At 37.3% G+C, this 22,043-nt stretch overlaps 2 protein-coding genes and 1 long non-coding RNA gene across 7 annotated transcripts; 1 reads left to right on the top strand and 2 right to left on the bottom strand.

Annotated features, from left to right (window-relative positions):
* Window positions 1–2,701: 2,701 nt before the first annotated feature.
* On the bottom strand, window positions 2,702–20,315 carry LOC119480261. The gene is made up of 3 exons (XR_005204861.1): window positions 20,182–20,315; window positions 16,860–16,863; window positions 2,702–2,712 (listed from the first exon to the last, which is right to left on the bottom strand). It is a non-coding gene; the product is annotated as an uncharacterized LOC119480261 (long non-coding RNA).
* Window positions 7,533–14,788, bottom strand: mynn (myoneurin). Of its 5 annotated transcripts, XM_037756338.1 has the most exons (9): window positions 14,771–14,788; window positions 13,066–13,128; window positions 12,550–12,820; window positions 10,978–11,996; window positions 10,034–10,193; window positions 9,563–9,741; window positions 9,306–9,398; window positions 8,935–9,060; window positions 7,533–8,364 (listed from the first exon to the last, which is right to left on the bottom strand). In XM_037756338.1, exons 3-9 carry the CDS (start codon window positions 12,813–12,815, stop codon window positions 7,958–7,960), a joined length of 2,250 nt encoding a protein of 749 aa, XP_037612266.1. In that variant the 5' UTR covers window positions 12,816–12,820; window positions 13,066–13,128; window positions 14,771–14,788; the 3' UTR covers window positions 7,533–7,957. The 5 variants fall into 5 exon arrangements, with proteins under 5 accessions (XP_037612266.1, XP_037612267.1, XP_037612268.1 ...); XM_037756339.1 differs by lacking the exons at window positions 13,066–13,128; window positions 14,771–14,788 and adding an exon at window positions 13,718–13,726 and having other exon boundaries at window positions 12,550–12,823; XM_037756340.1 differs by lacking the exons at window positions 13,066–13,128; window positions 14,771–14,788 and adding an exon at window positions 13,718–13,726.
* lrrc34 (leucine rich repeat containing 34) lies at window positions 14,770–20,963 on the top strand. The gene is made up of 11 exons (XM_037756349.1): window positions 14,770–14,896; window positions 16,521–16,716; window positions 17,241–17,353; window positions 17,439–17,503; window positions 17,628–17,714; window positions 18,638–18,766; window positions 18,952–19,047; window positions 19,152–19,306; window positions 19,401–19,556; window positions 20,222–20,348; window positions 20,475–20,963. The coding sequence occupies exons 2-11, from the start codon at window positions 16,529–16,531 to the stop codon at window positions 20,835–20,837; spliced, it is 1,479 nt and encodes a 492-aa protein (XP_037612277.1). The 5' UTR covers window positions 14,770–14,896; window positions 16,521–16,528; the 3' UTR covers window positions 20,838–20,963.
* Window positions 20,964–22,043: the final 1,080 nt, after the last annotated feature.

Raw genomic sequence — 22,043 nt, 5'->3', positions numbered from 1 at the left:
TTTATTTGCACACATATAAAACCACACAAAATCCATTCAATGAAAAAAAAACAATAACAAAAAAGGAACTTAACTAACATAATTAAAAAAAATACAACAAAAGTTTAAACTACAACAAAAAGAACACAAAATGAGCAGAAAAACAAACCAAACAGTGGAAAACAATCCAATAAAAACAATGAAATACATAAAAAAAACAGTACAAAAAAAGAAAATATATCTAAACATATCAAATCAAAGTACGAGGTTTATTTCACAACAATGACCCACTAGCTGTTCCTTATCCCTTACATACATTGTTCCTTTAAGTACAAATTCAAAGTACTTGTACTTGAGTTTTTCCATTTTCTGCTACTTTCTACTTCTACTCCATTTTTAGATTAAAGAAACATACTTAAGTATCTAAAATCATCTCCACATTGACGAACGTCAACATTAAAATTCTTTTAGATGTATTCGTTAGTGATTAAAAACAGAATAATATAATATTGTATAACAATATAACACCGTGAAAGGGGCCGTTCTGCATAATGCGTGCTTTTACTTTTGATACTTTAAGTACATTTTGCTGACAATATTTTTACTTAAGTAACATTTTGAATGCAGTACTTTTATTTGTATTGGAATATTTGCTGATCTTAATTATTTAAATTTTGTATTCCTACTTCTTAAGGGTTTTAATTCATAATTTATATGTCTGTTTTACTGTAAATACTTATGTATAATGGTTTTTTTACATTATCAATATAGTGTTTGTGGCTGCAACTTCTATTTATGAAAATAAAAATCTTAAATCCTTGTCCTTGTATGTTAAATAGGTTGGAAGGATGAGGGTTAAAGTAAAGCATCTGAGTACGTCTTCCACCACTGGTCTAGTAAACATATACTGGTCTTATGTGTAAAAGCTTCCTGCAGAACTCACAACCTCAGTATGTGGTACTGCAGAGAGAGACAGACAGACAGGCAGACAGACAGATCCGCCTCTCTGAGCCTCATCAGCAGCCTCCTCCTTGATATGAAGCTGTAGAGAGGCAGTTAAACCTCTCTGTTATCTCTTATTCAAACACACTCTCTCTCTCTCTCTCTTAATATCCACCCACACACACACACTCACCCATCAACCCCTGAAGGCCTCAGTGTGCACGAACACACAAACACACATTATACAAATGCCTGCATCCTCCCCCACACACACACACACACACACACACACACACACAGACACACAGCAGAGAGCAGGAACATCGGTGTCAGAGTGAATTAAGCAGCAGCATTAAGGGAGCTGTAAGTCTGATTCCTCCTGCTCAGATGATAAATAAATAATCATAACAAACCTGCGGTGTGTTAACAGACTAATTCTGGAGCAACTGCTAACCCTAATCTCATTTTGTGGTGAGCGTATCCTCTCACATTTACATATACAGCTGCTCAGAGCTGAGACATGTTCACGCCAAAAACACAGACTCACTGCTGGTGACATGTCGTCTTTACTAGAAGTGAGATGTCATCTCAGAGGTAAATATCGTACTGTTTACTCCACTACATTTGTCTGACAGCTTTAGTTACTTCCTGTCCAGATAAAACCACGTATCTCCAGATGTGTTGATGTTGAATGTTTGCTGCAACGATAATATATTAACATTCATCTCTTCCTCCTTCGTTCTTCCCCTCGAGGCTAATTGCTTTTCCCCAGATGGGAAGTCTCAGTTTCTAAAGATCAAAGAAGGCTGTGACCTCTCTAATACTCGACCTTATCTGCAGTCACGTGTTTGTTGGAAGCTGCTTTTCTCTTCAGATTGTAAAGCCCCCTGAGGCAAATTTGTGATCTGTGATATTGGGCTGTAAAAATAAAATTAACTTGACTTGACTAGCTCCACCCGAGTCGACTGTTATCAGGCCATTAAATAGGCGTTATCAGTCACTATAAGCACCATAGATGTGGGTCAGTAGGGGCCTACTACACCTACTACATTGTAAAAGTGAAACTTAAAAGTAACACGTTCTAACATGAAAAACTGAATAAAACGTCACGTTTTTAACAAAAACAAAAAGACTTCTTTAGGTTAGGCAACAAAACTACAACTTCTTTAGGTTTAGGTAATAAAACTACAACTTCTTTCACTTAGGCAATACAACTACAACTTCTTTAGGTTAAAATAGATCTGGTTTCTAAATTATTCTGTGTTTTCTTACAATAATTTAAAATCTTCTTTTTCCCAGGTGTTAGCATCAGTTGCCCTCCTATAACCTGCAGGTATTGACCTTTTCACACTTGACAGCATATTACAGTAAATGGGTCCTCTTTTGTATTTCCTGTTGCCATGTTTGCTAATGCAGCAGTAGCTGACATGTAAACTTGGATCAAAGCTGTTGCCATAGCAACAGAGTGACAATGGATAGGTTGCTCATAGATACAGGTGATACAGGCGATACAGGTGATACAGGTGGTACAGGTGTGTGAGTGTGTAACTGTGTGCATTCCAGAGCAGCCAATCATTCCTGAGCAGAGTTGTTAGTTAATTCAGGTGAAAGTGACGATGACATGTTTTTTCTTTAATGATTGATGTTTATTTAAGTTTATTTGACTGACTTTTAATATTTAATGAACGGATAATTTTTAAAAACCTCCACAGCAGCATGACGATCACCAGAACAGAACTGGAGGTTTCCACGTGACAGCAGCATGAATATGTGTGTGATCCTGTTTGTCTGCTGTGTGTACTCACAGCTGAGTGGATACTGACAGTAGAGGAGGAAGTACTCACATACAAGTACTAACAATACCACACTGCAAAATGTTGCTTCAGTAAAAGTATGTCAGTATAATCAGTCAAATCTAGTTAAAGTACCTTTACAAAAAAAGCAGTACACTTCAAGTTTATTTTATGAAGTATACTTAAGTAAAGTTCAAGTATTTATTTCCCAAGTTTATTTAAGTATACTAATATCAATGTACTTATAAGCGTACTGCTCCGATACTTCTTGGGACTAAATTGGCCCACTTTTAAGTTTATAAAAGTATACTTTTAAGTGTACTTTAAGTGTGAGAATAGTACTAGTAGTACTGAATAAACTAGTAGTTTACTGAGTATACTTTAAAGTGTACTTTCATAAACTATAAAGTGGGCTACAAGTATATACAAATATAGTTGCCGTATAAAAACTATTAAATTAGTAGTTTACTGAGCGTATACTTTAAAGTGTACTTTCATAAACTTTAAAGTGGGCTACAAGTATTAAACTAGTAAACAATACCTATAGTATAGTTGCAGTAAAGATTAAAATGTAGATGTAAACAAGTAGTGTACTCAAAGTATACTATTCTTACACTTAAAAGTACACTTTTATAAACTAAAAAGTGGGCCAATTTAGTTCCAAGAAGTATTGAAGTAGTACACTTACAAGTATACTACTAGTACACTAATATTAGTATACTTACATAAAGTACTTGGGGGAAATACACTTGAACTTTACTTAAGTATACCTCAAAAAATAAACGATAGCATAAAAATATACTACTTTGGTGTGGACAAAACAAGACATTTGAGGACGTCAGGTTGGGCTTTTTCAACATTTTCTGACATTTAATCGACAAAATAACTAATCAATTAATCAGTAAAATAATCTACAGATTAATCAACAATGAAAACAATCATTAGTTGCAGCCCTCCTATATTTCCAGAGTAGAAGTATGAAAAGAAAATACTCAAGTAAAGTACAATTTGTACTTAAGTCCGGTACTTTAATGTCAAAAAGTTGATTTTTACATAATATTAACATAATATAATTGTATATTTTCCTGATGGATTTCAGGGAGCAGCACATTTACTAAATCATTTACTACATTTCATTTATAAACAGACTTCCAGTGCTTTAGAAATGACCAATATTTGATAGTAAATATCACATATGTGTGGTTGGAATTACATTTCCCAGAGCAGGACAGAGAGGCTTTAATCAGCTGCTGGATGAAGCCTCCTGGCTGGATGATGGTTACTGGAGAGCAGGATGAAGCCTCCTGGCAGGATGATGGTTACTGGAGAGCAGGATGAAGCCTCCTGGCAGGATGATGGTTACTGGAGAGCAGGATGAAGCCTCCTGGCAGGGACATTAAAGAGACGGAGACACACCGAGAGGCTCAAGGTGCTTTTCATACAATATTCAAGTCACTTATCTCCCCATTAAACTCCACCTGCTGAGGTTTATATCACTCCGGCTGCTGCGCTGAGCGCCACAGAGGAAGAGTTTACTGTAATATGCTGTGAAGATCATAAATCATATTAATCCAGCAGACAGATAGAAATAAACAGTATTTACCAGCAGTGGAAGAAGATCTTTTACTTCAATAAAAGTAGTAATACCACAGTGTAGAAATACTCTGTTACAAGTCAAAATCTTCCTGAAGCGTGCACAATGGTCCAGTTCAGAATAAAGTATATTATATTATTGTATTAAAATCATTGATGCATTAATGTGTTCATCTCTTTAATGTTGCAGCTGGTAAAGGTGGAGTCTATTTTAAATACTTTATATCCTGATGGGTAGATTCATCTATAATAATATATTAGAATTTATTAGTTGATTTATATTTTTGTTTTAATATTATGAATCTGTAAGGTAACTAATGCTGGATAATAAATGTAGTGCAGTAAAAAGTACAATATTTCACTCTGTGATGTAGAGGAGTAGAAGTAGAAAGAAGCATAAAATGGAAATACCCAAATAAAGTACGGTGTATATATACAAGTGTATGTACATATATATTTATGTGTATGTATGTGTTTATATACATGGTATATGTGTGTATGCGCACCATCATACCAGCCTACTTTTTTTAAATTTTTTTTTATTGTTTTGTTTGTTTTTGTTTGCTTTTGTTTTTTTATTTTTAATCATTTTATTGTTTTTATTCCTGTTATTTTCTTTATTTTTTTCTAAATTTTTATCTTTTTTACTTTTTCATTATATAATATATAAAAAATGTAGGAATGATTTAAAAGGCATAAAGAGTAAATATATTTTAAAAATCACTATAAAAACTAAGAAAATTGTATATATATATATATATATATACACAGACACACACACACATATATATACATTTATATATAAATATATACAACATATTCTTAGTTTTTATAGTGATTTTTAAAATATATTTACTATATATATATATATGAGTAAATATATTTAAAAAATCACTATAAAAACTAAGAACATTTTATATATATATCATTTTAATAATCTTTATCATTCAAATATGAGCTGTTTTAAACATCTCAATGTGCCAAATTATATATATAAATACATATACATAAAATAAATACAAGTAGATACTGAAAGAAATGTCATTAGAGGAAATACTTGTCTATAACTATCAGCAATAATCATTTATTTCTCAACTTATCTGCAATAGTCACAGAGACAGACACACATCTGATTGTCCCTTTTTGTCTTTAAGTTTATTTTCCTGTTGTACTGTTTTCATACAGCAGTGAACTTGTTTATGTAATTCACATTTCTGTACAAGTAATGCAGACGTTTTATCCAAAATAAAAAAAGAAATAAACAAAAAACAGTTGTTAGAAATATAACGTAGTTTTCAAACTTGAAGCACAATCTCTTCCGCTAAGACCTAAAACAGCTGCTTTAAAAAAAAGAAAAGAAATCTATATTACACTGAAACAAAAAACCATGTTTTGCTTTAACAGGACGATGTTTACATTAATAAAACCACCATCACATGTCAAACACTTATGGGACATTTATGATAAATAAAATCATATCTGGTGGCGATAACAGGGCTGCTACTAACTACATTATCTATTAAAAACAATGTGAGTATTTGTTTGCTCAACATTCAGGTCTGACGTTTCTTTACATTAGATAATTCATCCAACCAGAGAAGTGACTCCAGCCACGCGTCAACGTCCCACAAAATGTTGATAGTCTCAAAGTTTTTTTGGTAACCTGCTGGACTTTATGAGATCGGTAAACATCTGTTTCTACGCTGGAAAAATGTAGAGCCGAGGAGGTTTCTATCTGACGTCAGTGATGTTACAAACATCTTTATCATTTAGCTGAACTGGTATTCAGAGCGACTCAAGCTGAGCAATGAAAAGACAAACGGCTCTAAATGAGGAGGGATATTTTAGCAATTGTTCTCAACATCCTCCTTTTGCCTCTTCTGGTTTGTTGTGAAGTTTAGGGACGCACCAATCAGACTTTTTCTCCCCAGATAAACACGTAGCAGTTCTCTTTTCTCGTATATTTAAAATCTGTAAATCTCTTAGTGGGGAAAAAACAGCATTTTTGTATGTAGAAAAATTACAAAAAAAGTCTGTGGCTCAACACAAACGACTGAACTGACAGCCGAAACAGAAGATTTTATGACACTGGATTAAATGTGGATCTATCTCGTCTCACAATCCTCTTACAGTATTGGCACCAGTACTCTGGATCAGTGCACTCCTAATGAAGAGTTCATCTCTGTTGTTTGAATACTTTACTGTTGACACAACTCTGGTCTTTGAATGGATGCTGCACAGAGAGCGAACTCTGCACACGGGTAGTAGCGGCCTCGAGATTTGAGTTTGACCGATGAGGATCACATCCTACAGCAAACTCCACCCGGATAGTTCCCGGGCCATCTAGAAGTATTGAGGAGCCAGGAACTATAGCCGAAGAGATGATATCTGATGTTTCTAGTTTTCTAAAACTCACTTCCCATCCTGTTTCTCTGTTTGGGAACAACAACTCCCGACTCAAGATAACAGGAAATCAGTTACAGGATTATTCTGCTTATTTTACAACTCAGGTCTTATTTTTGTAGTTTCCCCCCTTAATTTCTACGAGTAGTAATAACGTTATACTAACGTTATACTAACGTTATACTAACTCAGACTGGTTGTAAACAAACCAATAGTTCATCCAGATCATCTAAACCACTTTATTTGGAGGTGAAACTGAAAGTGAGGTCACCTGAAGTGTTATAGAGAGGCGAAGACGATACGGTAGTCAACGGAGAGAGACAAATATATTTTTCCTCCAGTTTGAATTGCTCCATGAATCACACATATGATGTTTGTCAATATAAAAGATAATTTTGCAAGTCAAGAAAGTCTCACTTTGTTGTAAAAATGTTGAAGTATCAGACTGTGAAAAAATACGTAATTAGAAAGATGACACACCCAAAAGTCACATAAGTGACGTCTCTCTCTCTGAAGCTACGATGTCTGTCTGTTTCCTACTGGGATGAACTCACACCAGCAACGGGTCTGACTCGTTCTTTCACTTCCCGGCTGATAAAAAGACCAGGAGTCGCTGGGTGAAACACATCTGGTAAGATAACATCTGTGCGTGGAACATAGTTAAGTTAGCTAGCTAGTGTTGGTGACGTATCGATGTAGTTCACTGAGCGGTTTCACACAAAACTAAACGATACGACGACAAACTGAGACTTTCTTGACTTGTAAAATGATCTTTTATATTGACAAACATCAGATGTGTGATTCATGGAGCAATTCAAACGGGAGGAAAAATATATTTGTCTCTCGCCGTTGACATATTTATTTCCTACATAAGGTCCCACAGTGGTCCACAGGAAGGGGCGGGACTTCACCTCTCTGTAATCCGGTCATTGCACAGGAAAAGAGTGTGCATGACGGATGTTTACGGTGGACAATGTGGGTGATAATTTTACCTTTCACCTTCGTTTTCTCCTCCAGAATAAAGTTATCTAACTTGGAGGTTTGTTGTCTTGTAAGCATGTAAGTACGGTGCTATTATTACTGATATAAATATAACGGACAAAACTATGAAATTAAGACCCAAGTTGTAAGAAAATAAAATCATCTTTCACTTGCAGATGACCAAATGTCCTGAATCTGATCCTAACAGTGGCTGACTGTAGCTTGTACGTTAAAAAGTGAAACTGTTCCACCAGAGTGGCGAGGCCTCACTGCTGAGGAGCGTTGTGTTCGCCGTTGTCCACCGTCCTGATGATGACGATCTGCTCCAGGCTCTGGGCGGGGGAGGGCGGCGGCCGCAGCTGCTCCACCAGAGCGTGGAGGGTGTCCGAGTTGATAGTCTGCTCCGGGTCGGGTTCGAAGGTCACCTGGTCGCCGCCGGCTGCGCTGATGTCGGAGTGCGCGGGCTCCGCCTTGAAGTCCTGAATGATGGCGGTGGTGGTAGCGGAGTCATCAGTGGCGGCGGTTGCCTCTGGCGTGGGGTCTTTGGGGTTGGGCGTGGTTGGTTCGGGGTTGGCCGGCTCGCCGCCTTCCGGGATAGAAGCCATGCCTTTGTTTTCCTGGGTGAGTTTGCCCTGGACAAACGCCACGGGATGACTGGACGCCAGGAGCACGACTGCTCACACACACACACAGAAACAGGAAGTTATCAAACAGGAAGGAAACTGAACGTGAACTTCCATTTCTGTTTTGGTTCTTGTAGTGATGAACACAAGAAGAAGTAACGTCAATAAAACAGTAAAACAAAGTCGACACGGCTGCTTTAATCTGTGGTTTCCAGTCAGAAGGTTGGCGCCCCCTAAAGGAGCTTGAGGGCTCTTTCGCAGACATTTTGAGTCCTTTATGAACACGTTCCGTACAACCACATTTCTGCAGACTTTGCCTGAGGGAATTAACCACAATTTATAGCTTTGTGACGTTAAAAACACAGGGTTACCACGGTTACCAACAGAAGCCCAGAGGCGTTAAAGGAAAAAGGTAAACAAAGAGGACAGATAAAAACCCACGAGTCATCATGATATGTGATATGTCGCCACAAAGTGCCGTCTCATTCATATTTATACCATTTCAAGCTCTTGCAGCCTCTCATACTCAACCATTCAACAGGTGACATCAGTCAAGTCCCTGAGGGTTCAGCGTTTGAGGCCTTAACGGGGACATTTGACCACACAGACACACTGCTCACCTGCTCTGGCTCTCTCCTTGTGTTGCCGCACTTCATCAGCGTGAGCCTTCTCCTGGTGTTTGATCATGTTCTTTACGCTGGCGAACCGGTTTCCACACAGCAGACACTGCACGCCGTTGTTCCCCTCTGCACACAGAGACAGAGACAGGACAGCGTTAGCAACATTACATCCTATTTTCATTTTCTGTGATCACTGAGGAGAGACTTCGTTGATGAACGGCCAAGACACATCAAGCCAACGGTCGGCCGGTGGACAGTTTGGGGCTGTCGGTGAGCGTCTGTCGCCTCTGTCGCCGCTGGCTCCCTGATGTCAGTTTGGTATGTCTGGGCATTTAGAGTCAAAAGTTTGATGTGGATTCAGGAAAACTCACCTGGGTGAAGTCGCCTCATGTGTTTCTTCAGTTCGGAAGACGTCACAAAGCTTGCGTCACATTGCGTCTGTGCACATTTGTACGGAGTCTCGCCTGAAACACATTTACACACATCAAATATATTCAGAACAGCTGCTCTGAGCCAAGAGACGACACGTTTTTGGCCGCTAAAAGTCTCGATCTGTCCAAACAGTTTGGAAGGAAACCAAACAAGCTCTGCTGGCTCAAGTTCAACCCAATTAATAAATCACTCTCACCTGTGTGTTTCCGTGCGTGAGCGATAAGAGACGAAGAGACGGAGAACGACATGCCGCACAGATCACACTGGTACGGTTTCTCTCCGGTGTGGCGTCGCTTGTGGTAGGTCAACGTGCTGGACTGAGCGAACGCCTGACCGCAGATGTCACAGACGTACGGTTTTTCCCCGCTGTGAAGTCTGTGGAGAAAACACACAGTTACACAGTAAAATCTGACTACCAGCTCCTCTAAAGCTCACTAATTAACATGTTTCATCTCGTTTGTTTAATCTGTACAAATACTGAAGTGTGTAAATGACATTTGCTGTTTTACAGGAGGCTTCTGTAGGTCTCCTCAACTAAAACAACTACAGGTGAGATGCCCAGGAGGAGCAAGGCATTTTCTCTCCAACACAGAGCTGCTGCTGTGCATAAAATAATAATATAATAATATAATAATAATAATAATAATAGCCAAAGCAATGCACGTACCTGATGTGTATTTTGTAGTTGGACGAGGTAGCGAACTTGAAGCCGCAGCGCTCGCAGGTGTAGGGCTTCTCCTCTCCGTGGTGCATCCGGCGGTGAGCCACCAGCTGACACTTCTGAGCAAAACACTTGTCACATTCGGAGCAATTAAACGGCTTCTCGCCTGCAACAAAAACAAAGAAAACACACTTCTAAATGAAACTCTGTTCATCCAACCCAAGTTGGTACATGTATTTCATGAACTTTAACTTCAATTTGATGCACTCGATTGGGTAAAACATGAGTCCATCTGAGGATTACTGGAGATCTACCTTTCCTGACTTATAAAAACTCAAAGAGTAAATTTGGTGTTTTTCAACCTGGACCCTATTTTCTCATGTTTTTGTGTCTAAGTGACGAATGGGGACCACAATTTCTGAAACTGGTCGTGACAGGCTCTGATTGTTATTAGAAGTGTGTGACATTATGGAAAGAGTGTCGCTCAAGAGGAAGTCTTGATGTGAAATCTGGCGAGGTGACATGTTGCCGGAAGACAACGGTGGAATAGTGGAATACATCCATGATGGAAATGTGAGTTTTTTGAGTTGGAGTACAGAAAGCGTAGCTTAGTGCAGTGTTTCCCAACCTTTTCCTTAAAGGACCCCTTTTCTATCATTGAGAAACTGACTAAGTGGCATATTTTATGGATATTTCATATTATATTCAATGCATAACAAGAACAGTATAGAACAACTGATAAACTGTATAATGAACCCAAGTAGTGACCATTTTCTGACTCTTTATATGCTAAATGACTAAGCAGATTAATTGATACTGAAAATAATCATTAGCTGACTCTAGTTTCATTCCTTCTGCAGCACAGTCGTACCCAAAATGTCAGAGAGAAAGAACTCTCAGTCATTAATATTCTACTATATAGGTGATTTATGGATCATAGGTCAGCTCACCTGTGTGTATGCGCAGGTGTGTCTTCAGCTGGGTAGCTTGTCTGAAGTTTTTGGAGCAGAAGATGCAGACGAACGGCTTCAGGCCCTCGTGGATCTTCTCGTGTCGGCGCAGGCTGCTCACGTCTTTAAACAGTTTGTTGCACTCGGTGCACGACAGTGACAGCTCGTCCATCTCCGACGGATCCTGCTCCCCGGCCTCAACCTCCCCCTCCTCCCCCTCGTAATCTGTCCCCGCCCCGCCGCTCTCCCCTTCTTCTTCTTCTTCTTCATCATCTTCTTCTTCTTCTTCTTCCTCCTCCTCCTCCACCACGGTCTTCCTCCTGCCTCGCCCCCTGCCTCTCCCTCTGCCTCGGCCCCTCGGCCGGCCTCGCCCTCGCCGCCCCTCTACGCTGCTCAGTCGAGGCTTCTTGGGCGGAGTGTCGTCGTCCTGAGAGGGGCTCCAGTCTTCAGAGAAGTCCCCGAAATCCTTCACGCTCCCGTCAGAATCTTCAATAGAAAGATCTTCACTTTTAATTGCACCTCTGCCTCTCCCCCTGCCTCTTCCTCGGCCTCTCCCTCGGCCTCGGCCTCGGCCTCTCCCCCTCCCCCTGTAGCCCTGAGTTTTGGGCGTGCCCTCAACCGAGCTGCTCGCCTCCACCTGTTCGACACTAACACTCTTCGGCTTTCTGCCCCTCTTCCGTCCCTGCCCTCTCCCAACGCTCTTCGGCGTAGTAGGGGTGTACTCGGCATCACTCCTTTCTCCCTCCTCCATGTCTACATCGTTGGCCTCATCGGCCTGCTTTCCGCCAGCTATCCCCTCCTCCTGACAGTCCCCCACAACGGAGATGATAGACAGGGGAAGTGGTGAGCTGGGGGAGCTGTGAGAGGCCGGACTGGGAGGAGAGAGACCAGCTTCTTTATCCATCTCTGACTGGGACGTTTCGCTCAGCTCGGACCAGTGGGGGGTTTCAACCAGATACTTCATGGCCTCAGATATTCCCAGGAACACAGCCGCTCGACGCACCGCTGCTTGTCTGGTGCTGAAAACATGAAAACAAACACTGTATTAAATATTTACATTAACCCTCTGAGACCCACAATAGACCCGTTTTTGTCTTTTTTTTTAGGAGAAACCCCCTTATTGTCAATCAAGCTAGGAAAGCCATCCATCGTCTGAATGCTCTAGGTCTCTAGTTTGATCCATCCATCCTCTGAATGCTCTAGGTCTCTAGTTTAATCCATCCATCCTCTGAATGCTCTAGGTCTCTAGTTTGATCCATCCATCCTCTGAATGCTCTAGGTCTCTAGTTTGATCCATCCATCCTCTGAATGCTCTAGGTCTCTAGTTTGATCCATCCATCCTCTGAATGCTCTAGGTCTCTAGTTTAATCCATCCATCCTCTGAATGCTCTAGGTCTCTAGTTTGATCCATCCATCCTCTGAATGCTCTAGGTCTCTAGTTTGATCCATCCATCCTCTGAATGCTCTAGGTCTCTAGTTTGTGGCTGTAAAGTTTCATGAGGCTGTGATTATCCTAGAGGTCCCCACAGGTCATTTTATACAGTGAGGTCACTTTTAAAAAAAATGGTCTACCTGCTGAGGTTCATCTGTCCAGTGTAGATAAACTCCAGAAGCTTCTCCAGAGCGTAACGGCTGACCTTATCGGGGTCCAAGGTCGTGACGTCTTGACCCTTCTCGGCCTGGGAGGAGAAGTACTTGCTGAACGCTGCCAGGATGTTGCGGTGGGCTCTGAACTCCACGTCTCGCACCATTATGGTTATATCGCACAAGAAGTCCATCTCTCGCTGCTGATGTAAGCGCTGCAGGAGCAGCTTACCATGATTGGTGATCTGAGCCATCTCTGCTGCTGGTTCACAACGGAGGAGACAGTCAACATTAATGACACAGTTATTTAGTTTACCTCTTTATGAGATATTGTCCTCTGGGGGCGCTGTTAGATGCTAAAATCAACTGAGAATATTTTAATTTCAAGAGCAGCCACAAACTCCAGCTTTGCTTGTCACTCTTAAATATGGCCTTGAAGCACACATAAAAAAAACAATGATGGTGTAATAATTGTAAAGATGTATAATAAAAGTACCAACTCACTCTCAGTAGTGTGTCTGCTTCACCTCCTCCTCTTCCTTTAACTCTTATATATTGTGTCTTTCTCTGGTGGAGATAGTTATGAATGAAAAACAGTAGTATTAGTAAGTGTAAGAAGATAAAACATGGAGCATAATAACAGTCTAAAAACACATTAATCATCTATATATAAACACTTTAATTCTTATATATTGTGTGTTTCTCTGGTGGAGATAGTTATGAATGAAAAACAGTATTATTGTAAGTATAAGAAGATAATACATGGAGCATAACAACAGTCTAAAAACACATTTATCATCTATATATAAACACTTATCAACATCTTTGTAAGGTGTCCTTGGGTGTCTTGAAAGGCGCCACCAAATAAAATGTATTATTATTATTATTATTATTATTATTATTAATAATAATAATAATAATAATAATAATATCTATTCTGTTCAGGCCTTGAATTAAACTAACATGCCTGGATAAATTTAAGATAAATTGATATGTGATATAAGATGTGTTTAAATCACACATGTGCGTGTCAGAGCTGGAAAACACAAACATAATATTTAAATTAAATTAAAATAAAATATGGCCTTGAAGCACAAATAAAAAAACAATTATGGTGTAACAATTATAAACATGTATAATAAAAGTACCAATTTACTCTCAGTAGTGTGTCCCTTAATATTATTATTATTATTATTATTATTATTAATAATAATAATAATAATAATAAATTATTGTTATCAATAATTAATATTAATATTATTATTAATAATAATAATAATAATATATGTTCTGTTCAGGTCTTGAATTAAACTAACATGACTGGTTAATTTAGGTTAAATCGATAGTGTGTTTATATCACACACAAACATAATATTGAAATTAAATTAAAATAAAATATGGCCTTGAAGCACATAAAAAACAATTATGGTGTAATAATTATAAACATGTATAATAAAAGTACTGATTTACTGTCAGTAGTGTGTCTGCTTCACCTCCTCCTCTTCCTTTAACTCTTATATTATATATATAATATTTATATTGTGTCTTTCTCTGTTGGAGATAGTTATGAATGAAAAACAGTAGTATTGGTAACATAATAACAGTCTAATAACATATTTAATCATCTCTATATAAACACTTTAACTCTTATATATTATTATAGTGTAAGAAGATAATACATGGAGCATAATAACACATTAATCATGTCTCTATAACCACTTATCATCATAATAGTCTGGATCAGCAGCTTTGACAGGTGAGATGAGAAAACAGCAGTTTTGGAAAATAAAAGCTCCCGCCTGCTTCCTGAGCAGGCCTCAGGCTGGAGCTAATGCTAACAGAGGAGTCGTAGGTTGATTAAAACGACTTCTGCTGGTGCTTTATTGTTTCAGGTATATTAGTGAATGGTTAATGTACTTTACAAGCCGCCTGAGAAAGGATTATAGTGTTTATAAGAGTTAAAGCAGAGCGGTTGGAGCAGGAAGCTGCAGCTCTCTGTTGTTGTGAGAAAGCGCGGAACAACATCGTGCTCTTATTTCGAAGGTTCCGTCGGTTTGAACCGGCGCGGAGACGTGAAGACGTTAGTAAACGTTAGGAACGGTTATTTCACCGACGAGCCGCGGAAAAGCGTCGTCGGTTATAACAGATTGCGGGTTTAAATGTATTATTATTAATCACAAACAAAGTCAATAAAAGACAGAAAAAGTACCTTCTAATATCCGCGATCTCCAGCCATTATCCAGTGACGTCAGGCAGTTCTCGCGAGACTTCGGGTGGTTACAGCAAAGATAGTTGGGTCAAGATGGACACCGCCATGCTCAGACGACGAACGACAGTGAGGGACGATTACTATCAAACTAACAAAGGAAGAGATTTATTAGTATTAGGGCCACATTGAAGAAAAAAAAATAGTCTGAGATTTAGAGAATAAAGTCATAATATTACGAGGTTAAAGTTGTTATATTACGAGAATAAAGTTATAATATTACGAGAATAAAGTTATAATATTATAAAGTAGACATTTTTCATGTTATTTTCTTTTTTTCTCATAATGTTATGACTTTATTAACGTAATATTACGACTTTTTTCATAAAGTTATGTCTTTATTCTCGTAATATTACAACTTTTTTCATAAAGTTATGTCTTTATTCTCGTAATATTACAACTTTTTTCATAAAGTTATGACTTTATTCTCGTAATATTACAACTTTTTTCATAAAGTTATGACTTTATTCTCGTAATATTACAACTTTTCTTCACGTAAAGTTAAGACTTTATTCTCGTATTATTACAACTTTTTTCTCGTAAAGTTATGACTTTATTCTCGTAATATTAGAACTTTTCTTCCCGTAATGTTATGACTTTATTCTCGTAATATAACGACTTTTTTCTCGGAAAGTTATGACTTTTTTCTCGGAAAGTTATGACTTTATTCTCGTAATATTACGACTTTTTTCTCGTAAAGTTATGACTTTATTATGGTAATATTACGACTTTTTTTCTCGTAAACCTATGACTTAATTCTCGTAATATTACGACTTTTTTTCATAAAGTTACGACTTAATTCTCATAATATTACGACTTTTTTCATAAAGTTATGACTTTATTCTCGTAATATTACGACTTTTATTCTCGTACAGTTATGACATTATTCTCGTAATATTACAACTTTTCTTCCTGTAAAGTTATGACTTTATTCTCGTAATATTGCGACTTTTTTCTCGTAAAGTTATGACTTTATTCTCGTAATATTAGGTTATAGCCTCCTCAGAATCTGTCAGTTACTGCTAAAAGAAGTAAAACACACCTTGTTATTTATTGATTTATTCATTCATTCATTCATTTATTTATTTATTATTCATTCATTAATTCATTAATTAATTAATTAATTTATTTATTTATTCATTTAGTCATTCATTTATTCATTAATTAATTAATTAATTTATTTATTTATTTATTCATTTATTTATTTACTAATTTATTCATTTATTTACTTATTTATTAATTCATTTATTTATTCATTCATTTATTTATTTATTTATTCATTCATTCATTCAATTATTTATTATTAATTTATTAATTTATTCATTTATTCATTTATTCATTTATTTATTTATTTATTCATTCATTCATTTATTTAATTATTTATTCATTTATTAATTCACTTATTTCTTCATTTATTTCTTCATTTACTTATTTATTCATTTATTTATTCATTTATTTATTTACTAATTTATTCATTTATTTACTTATTTTTTTTATTCATTCATTCATTTATTCAGTTATTCATTCATTTATTTATTCATTCATTCAATTATTTAATATTCATTCGTTAATTCATTCATTAATTAATTTATTAATTCACTTATTTATTCATTTCTTCATTTATTTATTAATTCATCCATTCATTTATTCATTCATTTATTTATTTATTTATTTATGTATTTATTTATTGCAGTTTGATTAATGCAACTCGATGAAGTCCTTCTCGAGACGCCATCTTTCCGTGGTTGCCATAGAAACTCAAACTCCGCTGCAGGCTCAACGATGGCTAGCGGTAATATATCAGAGTTTTACGCTGCTGTCTGCGCAGAACATGAGATAAAAATAAACCCACACGTTTTACAGGTGTTACAGGAGACTACGGTGACGGAGTAAGTGGTTACATGTGAACAGAAATTACTAAAAGTTAACATTTTTAGCTAAAAGTGAACTGTTAAGATTAGCTTCCGAAGCTAATGTTGCCTTCAGGTCTGTTGGTTGATACTGGAACATCAACAGTTAACGCCTACACTACTATGCTTTTGGGTATATAAGTTACTAAACACATATATCACATGTCTGCTTTTACTTTTAAATAAAACCACAGCAACTTTTATGCAATCCATTTGTGTTATTCTCATTCAAAAGCATGTAAGCTACATTTAGTGTCAGCCTTCATACCTTATATAGAGCACCTGAAGGCAGCATGGGTGTCTGATTATTAAGTCAATTAAAGCTTTGCTGTTGTTGATGTTGTTGTTGTTGTTGTTGTTGTTGTTGTTGTTGTTGTTGCTGTTGTTGCTGCTGTTGTTGTTGTTGATGTTGTTGTTGTTGTTGTTGTTGTTGTTGATGTTGTTGTTGTTGTTGTTGATGTTGTTGTTGTTGATGTTGTTGTTGTTGTTGTTGTGTTTATTAGGAGTTTCACCTTAAAACTGACAGGAAAAGAACACCTGAGACACGTTCAGCGACTTGATGATAAAGATATTTTTGCTCTCTCTAAATGTCTGAGAAACAACCAGAGTGTGACAGGTGAGCAGTCAGGTGGTTTAGGTGTTAACTAACTAGGAAATCTTTTTTTTAAACAATTTAAAACTAGTTTTCTTTGTATCAACAGGTCTTGATTTCAGGTACAACAACATAACAAATGAAGGGGTTGGACACCTAGTTGACCTTTTACAGGTACGCTGGAAATGGAGGATGTAATTAATTGATCTAAATGTGCCATATTTCTTTTTGTGTGTGTGTCGTATTTCATATTATTCATGTTCCAGTTGTAGTTTATCTTTCTGTTTTCACTGAGCAGAAGGACACATCAGCTCTGCACTCTCTGGACTTGATGTCCAACGACATCCAGACAGACGGAGCTGAAGTTCTCGCCAAGAGCCTGCAGGTTTCTACCTACCTATCTATACATATGTATTTTTGCTCAGGACTCGTCATCCATTACTTATTTAATTTTCTGTTTCTCCTTGCTTTTATTGAATCTATTTATTGTTTATTTCTTTTTATTATTTATGTATGTATTTATTTATTGCTTATTTCTTTTTATTATTTATTTATGTATATATATTTTTTTCTTTATTTCTTTATTTATTATTTATTCATTTTTTTCTTCCGTCCTTATTTTCCCCCCTCACATAAAAATACTGCTTTTGAATTTACATATGTTGATTATGTTATGGCATGTTCTTTTTTTATTTTTATTTATTAATTTGTAGCTGAGTCAGCTGCTATCTATCTATCTATCTATCTAAGTAGCAGCGTCTCGTTTGTTTAAGTACCCTTTTTGGGTGACTACTATTTACAGACATCGTTTCTGCTTACTTTTACGTTTACTTATTGTCAACAAATCACAAGAAAAGACAAAAATCAACCACATGTTAGTCCGTCTCTCAGTACTGTCTGACTTCCTGTCTGTAGCTCTCAGCTTTAAGCCCATTGGTTCCTACTGAAGACCTCAATCTTTAAAAACACCTTATGAATATATACTTTCATTTAAAAAAAAAAAAAAACAGCTGCTCACTGTAGTTTTTATCAAACAAATAGGAGGAAATAGTGCATTTGTTGGGGGACTATTTTCAGCGGCGGATTAATCCACATTTAGTGAGTATTAGTGGCAGCAGGATTGAGTCAAAATAAACTAAAGTGTGTGTGTTCATCATGGCTATTAAGGAACATGTCATTGTTTTTAATGGAGCTCTATGGCACAGAGTAAGAAGAGATATCACAGATACATTCACTGTTGGTTTTGATCTTTATTAACAGTAACTACATTTATTTTCAGTAATGATCTCTCTCTCTTTCTCTCTGCAGTGTAACAGCACCTTGCTCTCTCTCAGCCTGTCTGGTAATAAGATTGAGAACAGAGGAGCCATGCACCTGGCCAGCATGCTGCAGGTGAACAACACCCTGAAACACCTGGAGCTGGCTGACTGCGACTTGGTAAACACAAAAAGAGTACTGTCTATCACGCTGTTACATTTTACATCTTAGTTTGTAAAGCATCAGGGTGATTAGTTCATTTGTTGTAGTGACTTGTAATTGAAAGTGTGACCACAAAAAAATCCTTAACTTATATGAATATTTATTAAAAAAAAAATTGATTTGGCTGTCTGTTGTCTCTGCAGGCTACTCAGAGTGTGATAGCGTTCGCCATCGTGTTGAAAAGCAACAAGACTCTTCTCTCTGTCGACTTCAGCCGGCCGCTGCTCTTCAGCCTCCAGGTACAAACACACAGAGCATCACACCGGTGTGTTACACAGACAGAATCACATTTCATAGGTCAGTATCAGCCCAATGTACATCGGCAGACATGTCTGTCTCTCAGGAGGAGTGGGCGGTGCACTTCTCTGAGATGCTGGCGGTGAACAGCAGCCTGGTGGAGCTCCACCTGGGGAAGATGGGGATGACGGACACCGGCATGGAGAGGCTGACTGAAGGCCTGAGACTCAACCACAGCCTGCGCTACCTGGACCTGCGCGGGTACGAACACAAACATCCTCTACATCCAGTGGTTCCATTCTTATAATACTCCTGATCATCTTATGTACTTCTTCTTGTCTTTTATTGTCTGCAGTAACCGTGTGACTCGTGACGGCGTGCGCCATCTAGTCGAGCTGCTGAAGAAGAACCCCACCCTGGAGGTCATAGATCTGTCGTCCAATCGGATTGAAGATGAAGGCGCTGTGTGCCTGAGCGAGGCCGTCGCCTGGCCAGGCTGCGTCCTGAGAGAGTGAGTCCAACCTACAGCAACATTAACACATATCCATTAAGAGGTTAAAGGGACGTTCCATCCTCTGGCTAAAGGCACTTTATCTGAAACGTGCTCTTGCTTTTAAGAAGTGTTGTACTTTGGTTTCACCTTGGTGTTCCAGGGCTCCCAACCTTTCTGGCTTCTGATCCCCTTAAAATGAACTCTATAGTGACCCTATCACCTTAGTTTGGTCATAGGCTGTGAGCATTTTCCTTCTCAGATAAGGCCTGAGGAGGAGAGAGTATCCAGTTTTTCACTTACTTTAACGATTTTTAGAGGTCTGAAGAGGAAATCATATCCAGTTTTTAGTTATTGTAAGGATTTTAGAGATCTGAAGAGGGGAAAGTATCCCGTTTGTTTTACTTTAAGGGTTTTTAAAGGCCTACGGAGTTGAAGGTATCCAGTAATACATACATTTTAGGACTTTTAGGGCTGTGAAGAGGAGAAAATATCCCATTTACGTAACGTTACTTATTTTAAGGATTGTTTTTAGGTCTGACGAGGGGAAAGTGTCCAGTTTTTATTTAGTTTACGGTGACTGAATTATAATCTCTTATCAGACTCCAGGGGAGCAGCTGAAAGTATTTACACGAGACATAGAAACTCTGTCTGTATGTCTGTCTGTCTGTCTGTCTGTCCGTCAGGCTGTCTGTCTGCAGTAACAACATCGGGACTGAGGGTCTGCTGTCTTTGGCTCGGGTTCTGACTGTTAACACAACTCTGAACCACATTTACATCTGGGGGAATCACCTGGAGGAGCCCGTCTGTCTGGTAACATTATATATATATATACTGTATATATTTATATATTCTACACATCCTGTCACCTGGCTGAACTGTACAGTAACTGTCTGCCTCATATTTTATTAGAGTACAACTTTAATTCTTCCTCTTCAGGCCTTCAGAGAGCTGATCGCCAGCGGCCGCCTGCCTCCGGATCAGACGGATGTGAGCGCGTATGAGGTGGATGGTCGGGTGTTTCTGTCTGAGGTCTTCCACAGTTTGAGGAAACATTATCACAGCACAAACAGCTCCGCTACAGACACATCCACCACCTCCAACACCACAACAGACCCGCTGACAAACCACGCTGCCGCCAGCTGCGCCTCCACCTTCCCGCATCCACTTTCCCGCCTCAGCAGCGCCTCCACCTTCCCGCATCCACCTTCCCGCCTCAGCAGCGCCTCCACCTTCCCGCATCCACCTTCCCGCCTCAGCAGCTCGTCCCTCCGCAGACTTGCTAAGAAAGAACCTCATTAACCTCAACACCTCCTCACACCCAGCAGCATCCCAACAGACTTAAAGATGGACTTAAAAAGAAACTTTAAACCTGCACACACACACGTTAAAAGAACAAAATAAAACAATGCAAATATGAAAAATGAATTGTTTTTTTTGTTGTTTTTTTACATTTTTCAGATTTTTTTTTTTTATTTTTGGACATTTTTCAGACTTCTTTTTTTCGAATATTTTTAAGACTTTTTTTTATATATATATAATTTTAAGTCTTTTCTTGACATCTTTCAGACTTTTGTGTCCGGACATTTTTCAGACTTTTTTTTTACATAACATTTTTCCGACTTTTTTTCCGACCTTTGCTTCTGGACATTTTTCCGACTTTTTTTCTCCAACATTTTTCAGACTTTTTTTTTACATAACATTTTTAAGACTTTTTTTTTTATATATATATTTTTCAGACTTTTTTTGACATTTTTCAGACTTTTGTGTCCGGACATTTTTTAGATTTTTTTCAGACATCTTACAGACTTTTTCCAGACATTTTTCAGACTTTTATTTTTTTACATAACATTTTTCAAACTTTTTTTCAGACTTTATTTTCAGACTTTTTTTTCCAACATTTTTCAAACTTTTTTTCCATAAAATTTTTCAGACTTTTTTTTGCGGACATTTTTCAGACTTTTCTTGACATTTTTCCCACTTTTGTGTCCGGACATTTTATAGAATTTTTTTCAGACATCTTGCAGATTTTTTCAGACATTTTTCAGACATTTTTTTTTTACATAACATTTTTCAGACTTTTTTTATCGGACATTTTCAGACTTTTTATTTTATTTTTTTTTACATTTTTCAGATTTTTTTTATATAACATTTTTCAGACTTTCTTTCAGACTTTTTTTCAGATTTTCTTTTTTAGATATATTTTTCAGACTTTTCTTGACATTTTTTAGACTTTTGTGTCCGGACATTTTTTAGAATTTTTTTCAGACATCTTACAGATTTTTTTCAGACATTTTTCAGACATTTGTTTTTTACATAACATTTTTCAGACTTTTTTTATCGGCCATTTTTAAGACTTTTTTATCACACATTTTTCAGACTTTTTTTTTTTTTTTTTTTTTACATTTTTCAGATTTTTTTTTTTGGACTTCTTTTCAGACTTTATTTTCAGACTTTTTTTTCCATAACATTTTTCAAACTTTTTTTTCCAACATTTTTCAAACTTTT

This window comes from Sebastes umbrosus, chromosome 21 (genome assembly GCF_015220745.1).
Source record: "Sebastes umbrosus isolate fSebUmb1 chromosome 21, fSebUmb1.pri, whole genome shotgun sequence".
Classification (NCBI taxonomy): domain Eukaryota; kingdom Metazoa; phylum Chordata; class Actinopteri; order Perciformes; family Sebastidae; genus Sebastes; species Sebastes umbrosus.
This window is presented reverse-complemented; position numbering and strand designations above follow the sequence as displayed.

Bases quoted from the DNA above. Each gene is read 5' to 3' on its own strand.
- mynn (XM_037756338.1), bottom strand. From the start codon at position 12,815: ATGGCTCAGATCACCAATCATGGTAAGCTGCTCCTGCAGCGCTTACAT. The intron at 9,061-9,305 runs GTGAGTTTTCCT...CTCTGTGTGCAG, and splicing joins CATGAGGCGACTTCACCCAG to AGGGGAACAACGGCGTGCAG. The intron at 8,365-8,934 runs GTGAGCAGTGTG...GTGTGTGAGCAG, and splicing joins CAAGGAGAGAGCCAGAGCAG to TCGTGCTCCTGGCGTCCAGT.
- lrrc34 (XM_037756349.1), top strand. From the start codon at position 16,529: ATGCAACTCGATGAAGTCCTTCTCGAGACGCCATCTTTCCGTGGTTGC. The intron at 19,048-19,151 runs GTACAAACACAC...TCTGTCTCTCAG, and splicing joins CGCTGCTCTTCAGCCTCCAG to GAGGAGTGGGCGGTGCACTT. The intron at 19,307-19,400 runs GTACGAACACAA...TATTGTCTGCAG, and splicing joins CGCTACCTGGACCTGCGCGG to TAACCGTGTGACTCGTGACG.